Source organism: Brachionichthys hirsutus, chromosome 10 (genome assembly GCF_040956055.1).
Source record: "Brachionichthys hirsutus isolate HB-005 chromosome 10, CSIRO-AGI_Bhir_v1, whole genome shotgun sequence".
Lineage (NCBI taxonomy): Eukaryota > Metazoa > Chordata > Actinopteri > Lophiiformes > Brachionichthyidae > Brachionichthys > Brachionichthys hirsutus.
Window position 1 is genome coordinate 10051882 of NC_090906.1, and position 13287 is coordinate 10065168.

The 13287-nt window shown below is 42.7% G+C and overlaps 2 protein-coding genes across 2 annotated transcripts; one reads left to right on the forward strand and one right to left on the reverse strand.

The window, feature by feature from the left end:
• Positions 1-739: 739 nt before the first annotated feature.
• LOC137900776 (vascular endothelial zinc finger 1-like) lies at positions 740-9305 on the reverse strand. The gene is made up of 5 exons (XM_068744912.1): positions 9273-9305; positions 3971-4716; positions 1734-1803; positions 1484-1646; positions 740-1107 (listed from the first exon to the last, which is right to left on the reverse strand). The coding sequence occupies exons 1-5, from the start codon at positions 9303-9305 to the stop codon at positions 740-742; spliced, it is 1380 nt and encodes a 459-aa protein (XP_068601013.1).
• Positions 9306-11614: 2309 nt separating this feature from the next.
• Positions 11615-12679, forward strand: LOC137900897 (gap junction delta-2 protein-like). Its single transcript, XM_068745044.1, has one exon. It carries the CDS (start codon positions 11615-11617, stop codon positions 12677-12679), a length of 1065 nt encoding a protein of 354 aa, XP_068601145.1.
• The last annotated feature ends 608 nt before the right edge of the window (positions 12680-13287 follow it).

Genomic DNA, 13287 nt, shown 5'->3' on the forward strand with positions numbered 1-13287 from the left:
CAGCGTCGACGCATCAACTCGCAAAACAAATGACAAAATTTAAAAGGCTGACATAAAAATACTTTACTATGTCAACTGTACAAGTTAGTCACTGTACCTCAAGAGAATACCTACTATGAGAGAAGAAAACGCTAGAGCACTGTGTAAAAAATATTCCTCCATGCACGTGGAAGCTGCTGTCCCTTTAACTAGACTCATTTCCTATAACATTAAACAGATGATGATTAGCAGGCTATAGTTAAAAACAACATACAAAGTAACACCCAGATGCTTTTGGGAGAGAAATGTTAAAAACGTTCACAAACAGCAATTTAAAGTTATTGCTTCAGTTCATTTCTCGTCTCCCTTTTACACAAGCGCAGGTGTTTTTTCCTAAGGAGTCCTCAAAGACGCTGGAGGAACCCCCTCCCCCCCCCATCTGGAAGGACACAAATCACAGTTTCGTCTTTCTAAAATGACTACACTAAGTTTTTTACGGTTGTCCTCATTTAAAGGGGAAATCCTACTAAACGTCGAGCTTGAGTGTTCTGCATCTCACGTCAGCCACTTATCAACAGTTGGGATGCAGCGAAGACTTGGGGAGCTCCTACCAGCTCACGTTCGCTTCGGGATTGGAGAAGTAAACATTGTTCAGGAGGGGGGGGGGGGGGGGCTGGACTTGAGGTGCAAATAATGACGACTGGAGTCTCTTGGTTTACTTCATTTTCCCTTTCTTTCCTGCCAGTTCGTTGCGTTCTTTCTACCAGGGAGGGGAAGAAGGCAAGACTTGGGACAGAAAAGACATGCTGTCCACTGGCCTCATGGCGATGTTGAGGGGGCCGGCCATATTCATAGACATGGGGGTCGTTATTGCGACTGGGTGGGCTATATTCATGGCCGCCGAGGCAGGGATGTTCACAGAGGTGATGTTGACGGGCCCGGTGATGGTGACCGGGTGCTGGAGACCGACTGGAGACGTGATGTTGACCGTGTTGGTGGTAATGTTCATGTGCGCGGCTATGGTGACCGGGTGGTTGTTGTTGTTGATTCCCCGGTTCATCGCCGTGGTGATGGGAGCAGACACAGTCACGGGTGTGGCCGAGGCAGAGTTGCAGACCTCGTTGCCCCCTGAAACAATAAAACGGGAGGTAAAGATGATAGATTTCACTCCATTTATGCAGAAAATACCCTCATGTGGAACAGCGTAACGAGACTGAACACGTAAAGCTCAACTAACATGGTGCTCCTATATGGCTCCTTTCTTTCTTTCTAAAAATGCAAAGGAGATTTTAACATTTAATTATAGATAAATAAGGCAAATTCTGAATAAAATTGTGCAAAAACAGAGGCAAGGGTTGTAGAAACCAAGATGCACAATGACAGGTCAGCTGCACACTTCATGTGATGTTGGGGTGCACGCACACACACGCACGCACGCGCACACACGCGCACACACACACACACACGCACGCACGCGCACACACACACACACACGCACACACACCTTTGTTACAGGAGTTAAAGTTGGTCTGTCCGTGAGTCTTCAGGTGGCTGGTGATGTAGGCCGCGCTCAGCATCTTTCCACAGATGCTACAGGTGACCTTGCCTTCGTGCCTGATCATATGGGAACGGAGTCTGTCTTTGGTGGCAAAAGCAGAGGTACAGGCCTGCAGCCGCACAGGGTCAAAGGTCAGTGGCTGCATAATAACAACAACAGTAATTATAAAAATCTAATTGACCGGAAGGAATCGTACCGTAACTTGACATTTAAAAGGTCTTTCTGAGGAATGCACATGCTTCACATGGCAGCTCAAGTGGTCTGGTCTAAATGATAAAAGAAAAACAAGAGAGAAAAACGATGTAACATTCCAGCATTAGACTCATGACAAGTGCAAAAGCGAAGTTCCAGCTCCGTTTGCTTCCGTAATGAGAGGCTGAGAACAAAAGGACATTTTTCAGATCAACACTTGTTAATTCTATATGATCAATGTTGCATGAATAGGGTCGGCCTACTTCCGTGTATTTTCTTGGCCTTACCCTGCGGTACCGCTTCTTAATCTTCTTGCGGCATTGACGTTAATTACAGAAATACAAACGGATCACGATCGAACATTTCCAGGAAGCGTCAAATTTCTCAGTCAATTATTGAGTTTTGGACAAATGTTGTGGACTTAAATATGCATTTTTTTATATATACACAAGTTAAAAAATGTAATGAATCAGGCCAAATAATCGTCGTCCTGAATCAGTGTCCATTTTATGCTTTAGGAGCAAATACAAGAATGTCTTTTTTCTGACCTTTAGCCTGTAACTCCCGGCTTCACAAATTCTTCCTGGCGCTGCTGTCAGCAACAGTGTGCTGATTCATGTTCTAAGTGTCGTAACGGCGTGAGCAGCTACAGCACCGGAAGCGCCTCTCCAAGAGGATTTTTTTTTTTTTGCCCCCAAATGCCAAAGACAGGAGATGCCATGAAGTGGAATCTAGTTTGTTTTTTTCTCTTCCTTTACTTCTTTCATCCCGGTTAGATAAAGACAGCAGACTCCAGACAGTTCCCGCCTACATATCTGGATGAGCGGCAGTGACTCAGCGGCCTGTTATTCTCACTTCCCAGTATGCTGATGAATCCCTGCCCCACGTCACCGTGCTTCAAACCACCCTACGCAGCACAGTGCTAACGTTACAGCCTGGCGAGGCTACGCCGCCGATGTTCTGTTCCACTTGTGCCGCAGCAGAGAATTTTCTATCGCTCGCTTGATGTTGATTTAAAAACACCACTCAGAGGGGGGGGGGGGGGGGGGGGCATTTGTCTGTGTTGATAAATGCATAAAATATATGCAGGCATCGGCAGGCCGCTTGAAATAATTTCACTACTTGTTAAATGTGTTGACCTGAACATTACCGCATGGGTCGCTGAATTCCCAGGGGAAAGGGAATCTGTGACATGCTGGCGGGAACCACAAAGTGACAAGTGACGCCCCCCACCCTTCCCTCCCACCCACCCCCTCTGCTGCCGGAGCTCTCCCATGTGCAACTATTCCAACATGTGGTTGGAATCGCCACTTATGCTTACAAGCAACAGGGTGGCTGCTCAAAAAGCATTCTGCATCTGGTGGGTGGCTTTCTTTGTAATAAAAATAGTTTCATTGTCACTATCAGAAGACACTGGAAAATCTCCCAAAACAAAAAAAAGCTAATTTAACGCAGTAAAAGCTCATTATGTACTGGATTGCCAAGACCAGAGACAGAATTGGTTTTTTTTTACCATTATGTATAGCTTTCAAACAGACGATTCAAGAATAAATAATGCAACCATCAGCGGGTGAACCATTCCAATGTTCCTGCGACTTTGATTCAAGTTGGAGTCTTGGGCCGAACTGGATTTGACTCGGGATGAAGGTTTACCGTGATAGATTATATTATACATTATATCCCAGTTGTCTACCAAGTGACTAATCCTGGTTTACAAGATGGGTTACAGACTAGTGAAGGTTATAGACATTTCAAATCCACCTCAAATTCCTTAATGTATCAAGCATATACAGTTTTTTAAAATCATATTGCTGTTGGTCTAGGAAGGCACATAAAGTATCCCACCACCTCAGTCCTGTACAAGAGGAATGTACAAAGACATTTGAAACATGTAATAGTATCTCTCCATGAAATCTGCCGCTAGCCAGCCACGCAGAGGGTTAGCCGCTCTGACTTACTATGACGGACGGACAAGTCTGTCTGGCACCACGAATAGAATAGATCTCTATATGAAATATTAAAGGGTCGCTTGTTCCTCAAAAGCAGATGGCATACATTCCTATTATTACTGAGAAAATAAAGGAAAGGGTAAATACTACTGTATACTAGTCGTATTGCTTACAGGAACACTGAAGGCGGTCATTGTTCCCAACCACACTCAACAAAACAAAAGCCTCAAAACCAACAAATCACACCAACCGTCATCTCCAAAACTAACGCACAGAAAAAAATGATCCTCACCTGGAAAAGCCTTTCCCACACACAGAACATATATAGGGCTTGTGGACTCCCCCATCATGGGAGCGTACGTGGTAGGTCATGCGGTCCTTCCTTTTAAAGCGCTGCTGGCAGATGGGGCACTGGAAGGGCTTCTCGTCCGAGTGGGACAGCTTGTGGCGGTTCAGGTGGTAGACGTCCCGGAAGGCCTTGCCACACATCTCACAGCCGTGGTTCTTCTTGACGGGTTTGCCCGGTTTCTTGGGCACGCTTTGCTGCGGCGCGTTGCCCATCGCAGACGACGTCATGATACTCGAGGAAACGGAGGCGGTTGCTGTGGAGAGGATGCCCGCTACCGTGGAAATGTAGGAGGGGTTACCGTTGTTCTCTCTTGCCATGGATGAGATCATGGGTACCATGGTGGGGGCCGTCTGAGCAGCCTTTTTAGGCTGTGGCATCATCTTGATGCCGGTGTGGCTGGACTCGTGACGTCGCAGGTGGTAGCTGTCGCGGAAGGCCTTGTTGCAGTAGCCGCAGATGAACGGTGTCTTTCCTTTGTACTCCTTCTTTATGACAGGCATCAGTGGCCGGGCTCCTCCTCCGCTGGCCACATTGTCTTTTAGGAGGTCGGCCGCGATGGATAGAGGCTTCTGGTCTATTAGGATGGGCAGGACAGGTTTCTGGTCAACTGGTTCAGACCCTGTATTAAGAAGAGGCAGCAGACTGTTCTGGGCAACCTGGTGCTGGTGGTGGAGAGCTTCATTGGCCTGCTGATGAAAAAAAAGAGTCACAAGTACAGAGATTATTATGCGGTTAAGCCTAGATTTGTGGTCAAAAATGTAAACAACAAACTGCAACAGCTAATTTACTGTCACACACAATTGAGCGCTGTGCTCCATATTCCTCGTATAAATGCATCGACAGTGGGGATTCAAACCGGGGCCTCGAGCTGTCGATGCCGAGGTTGACACAGCATGACGCCAACCAAAAAGAATCCAAATACACCGAATGAAAATTACTCCCATCAGCACAGCACTGATTTATAATGCGCCTGCAACTAAAGCATGCCAAATTAAAAGCCCAGTAGAGTCCAGTGCAGCGTGGAGCAAGGCAGTAGCCGAAATACGGAACTGACGGCAGACTATTTAAGCTATCTTGAAATGCAATACTTCTTACATCGTAACCAACTCAACGTGAAAGCATAATAATTACAGCTTCTTATAAATAGCAGCAAGCTATTTATAAGCTTGGTTTTGTTAATTGTGTTCTAATCAAGACTAGAAACTCATCTAAACCATAAACCAATTACAAAGCTGAAATTAGTTATTAATGACGTAACCATTATTTTGACTCCCATGTGTCTCTGGACTAGCCTAGTCTACTACTCTAGTCTACTACCTCTGCAGTCATCTTTTTTCCTTGTCTTAGACATATTTTATCACAGTTAACTGGGTTCTTTCAGTAAACGGACACTAAAGACAACCATCAGCAAGAAAGGAAAAGGTGAACTGCTTGACCCTTTCCTTTGAGGTTCAATCATCCATCGAAGGCCGGCCCAGAAAAAAGTTGCAAAAGAGGAGGGCGCAGGGAGAAAAGAAAAATGAACCACACAATGTCCTCCTTATGTCATCTAGGCTATTGTGAGACACAAATCTGAGCAGTGATGCCTCAGTGGGGGATCTTTGTATGCTCATCTTCAGTGATTTGGCTCATCTATTCATGAGACGGGGACATTCTTTATCCACACACCAGCAGACCAAACTCGCCGCCGTCCCCTTATATGCAGTGGGACCTGGGAAACTCGTGGAGAATGCCACCAATATCCAGCCGTCCATGCACCTGCTCACACTTGCCACCTTCCAGGATTAGTCATTATCGTGCCAGTCTGCTGGCACACCAGGGGCAGGGGGGGGGGGGCTTTATGTTTGGGTGGGTGAGCCCTCTTTGTGAAGCTTGTGAAGACGTAGCCGCTGCAGACAGCCTGCCTCGGCACAGAGGTGCGGGGCCTGTGAGCTGCTGTGCCTTCATGCAGCTCTGACCATTTTGACACAAATGCGCTCCGACAACTGGGGCTGCTCCCTCATAAATAACATCAAAATGGAGGGAGTGTCCCGATGGCTCTGCGGGCCACTGTAGACTTGAAATGAGCTCACGGTCTGAGTCAGATTATGCACGTTCTGAAAGCTTTTGTGTCACGCTCTACAGCTGCTTGCTCAAAATCCTAGCTCATACAAAACAAACAAAAACTACAATTGACAACGTAAAAATGGAGGGAGGGAAGAAGAAAGGGAGGCCGGTGTTGAAGAAAACAAAAGTTGAATAAAATACAGAATTTTTCTTGTACATGTTAAGTCCCTCTTTTCTTCTAGGTTGTGAGTTTGTTGCAGCTTGTTCTTCACAAGTTCTAAAAGCTTTGGCTGCAATAAAGTGAGCGCATGATTGCATTAAAACATTTATGTTATCTCATGGATTTTCAATCATTGAACATCATTAGTAACCAAAATATTTGCTTGAAATGACAAAAACAAAGCGTCCTAGCTGTAAAACCTTCTCTAAATTAGCTGTAAGACGGAACGCCTTCGCTAACGACGGATTTTCTTTATTACCGAGCTTTCTTGATTTAAGAAAATTAGAAACATCTCAAATGAAGCTCAACACGCAGTATTGATAACACCTGTCTGAAACCCGACTGTCACACACAATTTACCTCCACCAAGGAGGTTATGTTTTTGATGCAGTTTGTTTGTTAGCTGGACTATGGAAAAACATGTATTTATCCATCTGGATAAAAACAATAATAATCTGGCTTTTCACATTTACTTATAATGGAGGCCTAAAAACAAGGCTGGTTTATAATGTGCAGAAAAGGCTGGCAGGAAACTGCAACGCATGTGCAGTTCCTGCCAAACCATCCTACAGGTGTTTGTACAACACCTGTCGGATGGGGCTTTCAAAAGACCCTTCTTAGATAAACAGACTAAAATGAAATTAAAGTTGACCATTTTGGGTTGTTTGACCACTGGGATCAATAAAGTTTTCTGATTCTGAATGCTTTGTTGTAACATTACTAATAAATTCCACACACTGGACTTTTAAGTCCTGAAAACAGATCGATGGGATGGATGACACTAAGAGAGAGCTTGCAACCAGCTTAATAATTAGAATGTGGTTGTCCATTTGTCAGTTTCATTTGTGTACTATATTTGGGAACAAATACAATTATGCCAACAAATCCACCTGCTGACCTTCATTTTCTTTTGCGAACCTTTCAGACAAATGTTTTAGTAGATTGAGCACAATGAGCATTTCTCCTGGTCTTTCTTTGCACTGCAGAATCACTGGTGCATCACAGTAAGTCCACAACCTTACTGGCCAAAGCAATATCATTTTAACTGAAGTAAAAAAAAAAACACTAACTGCGCACAGATTTCCGTGAGTTTGACACGGTAGCGAAGTACATAATACATGGCAGTGCTTCTGGCTCGATGCCAGATACTCCGCAACGAGCCGCACAGTCCAGCTGCTTTTCCTCATCATGAAGACATACCACTCCAGAACACAAGAATGATCGATCTGACAGAAAAAAAAACATTAAATACTGCAAAAAAAAAAAGGTCACAGATCCCACAAACTGTTATATGCAACTTAACCTTATGGCGAGAGCATCACAGAATGCATTATTCATACTCCTGCCCAAACCCTGACCTCAACCATCAAAAATAAAAAAGATAATTCTTCAGATTGCCCAAGCTTCTCTGTGGCACCGCGACCAGCCGGACTTCCTCCAAACTGCTTCTTTTTGGGAATACGACTCCAGCAGCCCAGCGATGGCACCTAAATATTAAGACTTTTTATTTCCACCTACAGCAGGTCTTGTATATACACACACACAATTGTTTAATCTTTGCAGCACATTTGTTCATTTAACATTATATCTATATCTATATATTTTTTAACAATGCACAGCATTAAGGAATCTATTGAAACAATACAGTCAGTAATTAATATCTCGCGTTCATAGTTACCGGTATTTAAAAAATAAATCTAAACTTTTTTTTTTTTAAAGCTGCCAAGTTAACCGAGTAAGTTATTCCCATGAGAAGTTCATCACAATGCTTTGGGAAAAACAGAATTCCACACGCAGCACGTTAGATTTGCACACCAGGACCAGCAATAATGGTTACCTGCTTTGGACATGGGCTCACATTTGAACCATAAACGAACCAAATGTATACTAAATGCAACCAATTCTGCTGTGGGGGGAAAAAAGTTAGAAATAAATATTCTCCATTATTTTTCCAGGTTCGTAAAAGGTTTATTTTTTTTAAGGCTAAGGCCGTGGGAATAAAACAATTCATTCATTTCACCGAACAGCAGACGTCCATCTTAGTCCACAGTGAAACCCACTATCCCGTGGCAGGTACCACTCACCGGAGGAGCTCACTTTCTGGATGAAAATAGATAGAAATTGCGTAATGTTGCTAATTTGAAACGTGCCTCCACGTTGCTAATGCTAGCTGGATGTGCGCGTAGTTTGAATTCCTCTCTACCGCGTCTGCCAGAATAAACAGCTCCCTAATAAACAGAGAGCCGTGCCGCGCTAGTTATCTATATATCTATCTATCTATATATATAAAAAACTTAAGATCAACATCGAACTCATTTAGCTAAATTAACAAGGCGACTTTGATCGAGGCGAGCCGACACGTCGTTAGCTAACTTGGCTAGTTGCTGCCGAGCCGGCTGAGGCAAGCGGAAAGTTCCCCGCGGACTTTCGTGAATCTCAGCAGCGAGCGCAACGTACGCGCTCACGGACCTCCACCGACCACAATTACTTTGAATCAAAAATATCTGCGAATTCATCCGTTTTATAATATAAATACATATTCGCTGGCTGTGCATCCTATTAATGTGCGGCGCCCGATCAGAGCCCTTAATCGCCCGGGGGGGTGGGGGGGGGGGGGTCGGGTCTGTCTGGATTGTAACGGTTTTACTGCCTTCGACTTGGCAAACTTTTAATAAAAGCACAAAGCATGCCGATTTTTTAAACATCCATTATCTATGTACCTACACCATGGAATTGCAGGCCATATTTTTCTAAAACTCGTAATGAGAGAATTGATTTTTTTTTTTTTGTTCTAGCGTCATTCCCGATCCTCACAGCTGGAAGCCTGAAATCATCTACCATTGTTTTGCTTGGTTAGTTTATCCTGGCTTTACCCGTTTAAAAAATCGGTTTTACCGCTGAAATACCCATGTGCTTAGTTCCTTTATACATTTGCGATACGAGGTACCCTAATTTACCTCCTGCGAAGAGCCAACTTACTTGAAAAAGAAACGTACTCCAGCTCGCCTCCATTTCCACACTCACTAATTCTGTAGGAAACCAAGTAGAAGCCTACAACAAAGCAACCAAACATGGCAGCTGAAACAACTTCCGGTAACCTCGCGGACTGAACCACTGCATATACAAATTACAGGGGTGGAATGTTTTAGTTTGGTATTGGTGAAATATTTTACGTAACTCCTTAACATACGATTATGGATCAGAATGGTTTAAAGTTACACAAAGGTCTTTAGAAATCTTTTCATAGTCCTTTCTCCCCGTCAACGAACCAGTTCATCGACACATAATGTCTTCAACTACCCTCTCAACGGGTTTCCGTTCATTCTGCGAGGGGGCATTTATAACAGTCATACACGGTCGCATGTGGTTTGCGGGAGATTGTTTTTCAGTAGCCATCCATTCGTTTTAAATGGAAAAAAATAATTTTAACTGGGTTTGTTTGCATGCCAAGCATTGAGCCTGTCTTCTCCTCAGTTAAAATAGCGGTTTCCGTTTAAACGGATAAAGAAATAATCCGCGTGCTTTGCAGTTTATTGTCATTCGTGGGATGGGGAACGATGACGAGAGACTCCAAATATTGCACGACTCTATTGACTCAAATGAACCAAAATGCGTGCAATAAAAATATTGCTACACGTATTCAACCCCCCATCTGCAGAAACTGTTCTTTTTCAACAGTCAATTATGGATTCATATAAGAAACTTCTCATAGCTGATAGTCCATTCAAAAAAAAAAAATCACTCACTGGTTTTTAGTTTAGACATTTAGTCATACATGAGATCTACATGTGACAAATTAACACATTTAACCCTAAAGATAGCCAAGAAATGTGCATTGCATGCAGTTACAAGAACAAATACTTAATGTCAGGTCACAAGTGACCTTCAGATGCAAGAAGTTCTTCTCCAGAAGGTCAGATAACCCAGAGTGTGCCTTTCAAATGTTGAAATATGAATTTTGGGTGACAAATACTGACTAAAATACAGGATATATAACTCACGGCGTTCTTACCTAATTCCATGTCTTCTGTAAAATGCAACAAACTTAAAATGGCCCCTTCCTATTCAGCCAATAATTCAACTTTTGGTAACTCACGGCGTTCTTACCTAATTCCATGTCTTCTGTAAAATGCAACAAACTTAAAATGGCCCCTTCCTATTCAGCCAATAATTCAACTTTTGGTATTTTGTTGCCATTTTGCCTCACTATTTCAAAGTGGGCAAAACATTCTGTTCACGAATAAGATCTGCAGTACATTCTTTGCTGCCCAATAACAATATATAAAGAAAAGTGAGAAATATCTAGTAATTCTATAAACTCGGGTCATATGTGACATGGAAAATATTATGTGGTGTTGTGGGGATTCTTCTTCACCCAAAACCAAAGTGTGTAAATCTTGGGGGAGACATGACTGGCATTCTAGTTCTAAAATTAAAGTGGCTACTGATCCATGTTTGAATCAGTATTGTGCGCACTCATTCCAGTATGTTCTTTGAACTCGGCTCACCCATGAATGGCTGGTCAGTAAAGGTGCCCCCATTGTACTTTTCAATCTTTGTCCCACTGTACACAGAAAGCCTTTATTCTCATACAGTACAATGAATGTTTTAGTTAGTTGGGGAATATGTGTGGTCAGCCCATTCTCTCGCTCATCCAACTCAAAAGACATGATAACATCCAGATGCCAGCTTCACCCGAAAATATAGTTATGCAGGTTGCTTCTGCTTGTATTTATTTCAGTTTTGGATAAGGAAGACTCTTCGAAGGTAAGCTTTAACACAAATAAGAACAGAATGAACATCATATAAGTTGGTTTACGTTGAAAGATTTTATTGTGAATAAGATATACTTATTATATAGCAATGTTAGAAAATATTTTTGAATAAGATTATGTAATAGCTAAACATTGTGTGTGTGAAAATGTTTGATCCTTATGGATAATGAAATGCAAGTGATAATATCATTATTTGCTGCAACTCAATCAGTTTGTCCTTTTAAAAAAAGAGAAATTCAAACATGAAAGAAAAAACATACTAAAATTCATCTAGTGTACATTTTAGTATGATTTTTTTGTAACTTCAAACAACGATATGTTGAGAAAGTAGCTTTATATTTACCATTGATTCATAGGACATTTCTAGGTTGATATTTACATACCGTACATGCACGAATACGTCTGGCTTCTTCCCCCTGTCATTTCCCCCTTTAGGAATGCAGGATTCTTGAGCAACTGATTGAGTTTAATGGTGATTTAGTTTTTGAGGAGAACATTCTGACAGATTGCTGCATGTATCAATCGAACTACTGTGTTCCCACAGAAATGGGAGACTGGTCCATTCTTGGCCGCTTCCTAACGGAGGTTCAAAACCATTCCACTGTCATCGGAAAGATATGGCTGACAATGCTTCTGATCTTCCGGATCTTGCTTGTGGCCCTGGTGGGCGATGCTGTCTACAGTGATGAGCAGTCCAAATTCATCTGCAACACCCTACAGCCTGGATGTAACAATGTCTGCTATGACACTTTTGCTCCTGTCTCGCACTTGCGGTTTTGGGTCTTTCAGATTGTACTCGTCTCTACACCTTCGATCTTCTACATCGTGTATGTCTTGCAAAAAATCACCAAGAATGAAAAGTTAGAAGTAAGAAAACAGATTGAAGGAGATAAAGAGATGATGCTGCAAGCTGGCGGTCCTTATGACACGGCTTATGGCACCGAGGAGGGGCGCTCACAGGAAGATGAGTGTGAAGACCAGAGTCATCTGAAGGAGGAAACGAGAGAGTTAGGAAAGGATCCAACCCAGCTCTCCAGCCAGGTGCTATTTATCTACATCATACATGTTCTGCTGCGCTCCATCATGGAGATAACCTTTCTTATTGGGCAGTACTACCTTTTTGGATTTGAAGTTCCGCACCTTTACAGATGTGACGCTTACCCCTGTCCAAACAGAACCGACTGCTTTGTATCTCGAGCCACAGAGAAGACCATCTTTCTCAACTTCATGTTCAGCGTCAGTCTCGGTTGCTTCATCCTGAACATTGTGGAGCTGCACTATTTGGGCTGGATATATATTTTCAGAGTATTATTCTCTGCGTGCTGCACATGCTGCAATCCAGGTACAGGCCCCATGAAACAGGTGGGATTTTACTCGGACAACAACCCGCTGTTGCTTGAGCTCAAACATTCCTTACGTGGCAGGGTCATCTTGCAGACCACCTCCACCTTGTCCCGGGACAAGTGCAGCAGTAACCCAAACCAGACCTCAGCCATCTCCTTTGAGACAGACTCGACTTTGGAATGCACGTCAAAGAGAAATCCTGATGAGAAGGAACGCACCAAAGCTAGACTGGCCAAGATTGGAAGGGGCAAAAAGTCATGGCTGTAAATGTTTTATTTATTTATTGACAAAACCACTTGCATTTCTCAAATGAGAAGCTTTGTTTTAAGGGAGAAAGGGAAATACATTTAAAGTACTTGATACTCTATAGTTTAAAGCATAATTCAAAGTATTTCTAAACATGAATAAGCTTTAGTTATGGAATGATTCAGAGGTGATGCAATTTCTTTACCTTCCTTGGTTTATTGCGCAATCAAGTAAATCACTGATAGGAATGTACTGTATCATTCTATAACCAATTTAGAAAAGTCATTGAATTGTAATCTGGAAAGCAAGCTATCAATGTCACTGACAGAATGCTTTGTTTCCTTTGACATGTCCAGATATTGCTTTCTGAAAAATTATCTATCGTACTACCATATGATAATTATGTCCATAATATATCAAGCCTTCTTTACAAAGGCCCAAATTGGGGCAGGTGTAACAAAAATATAATAAACATGGAAACACCCCGAGGCTACGATAATCAAACCATCATTAAATCTCTAAATTAAGGTATGTGGTTCGAGTCCTTGTAGGACAAATTAAGCAACATCTATCTACCTGTTGTTTTCGAAAGCTGCAGTCAGTGCGTCAATAAATATAACTACCAGTAG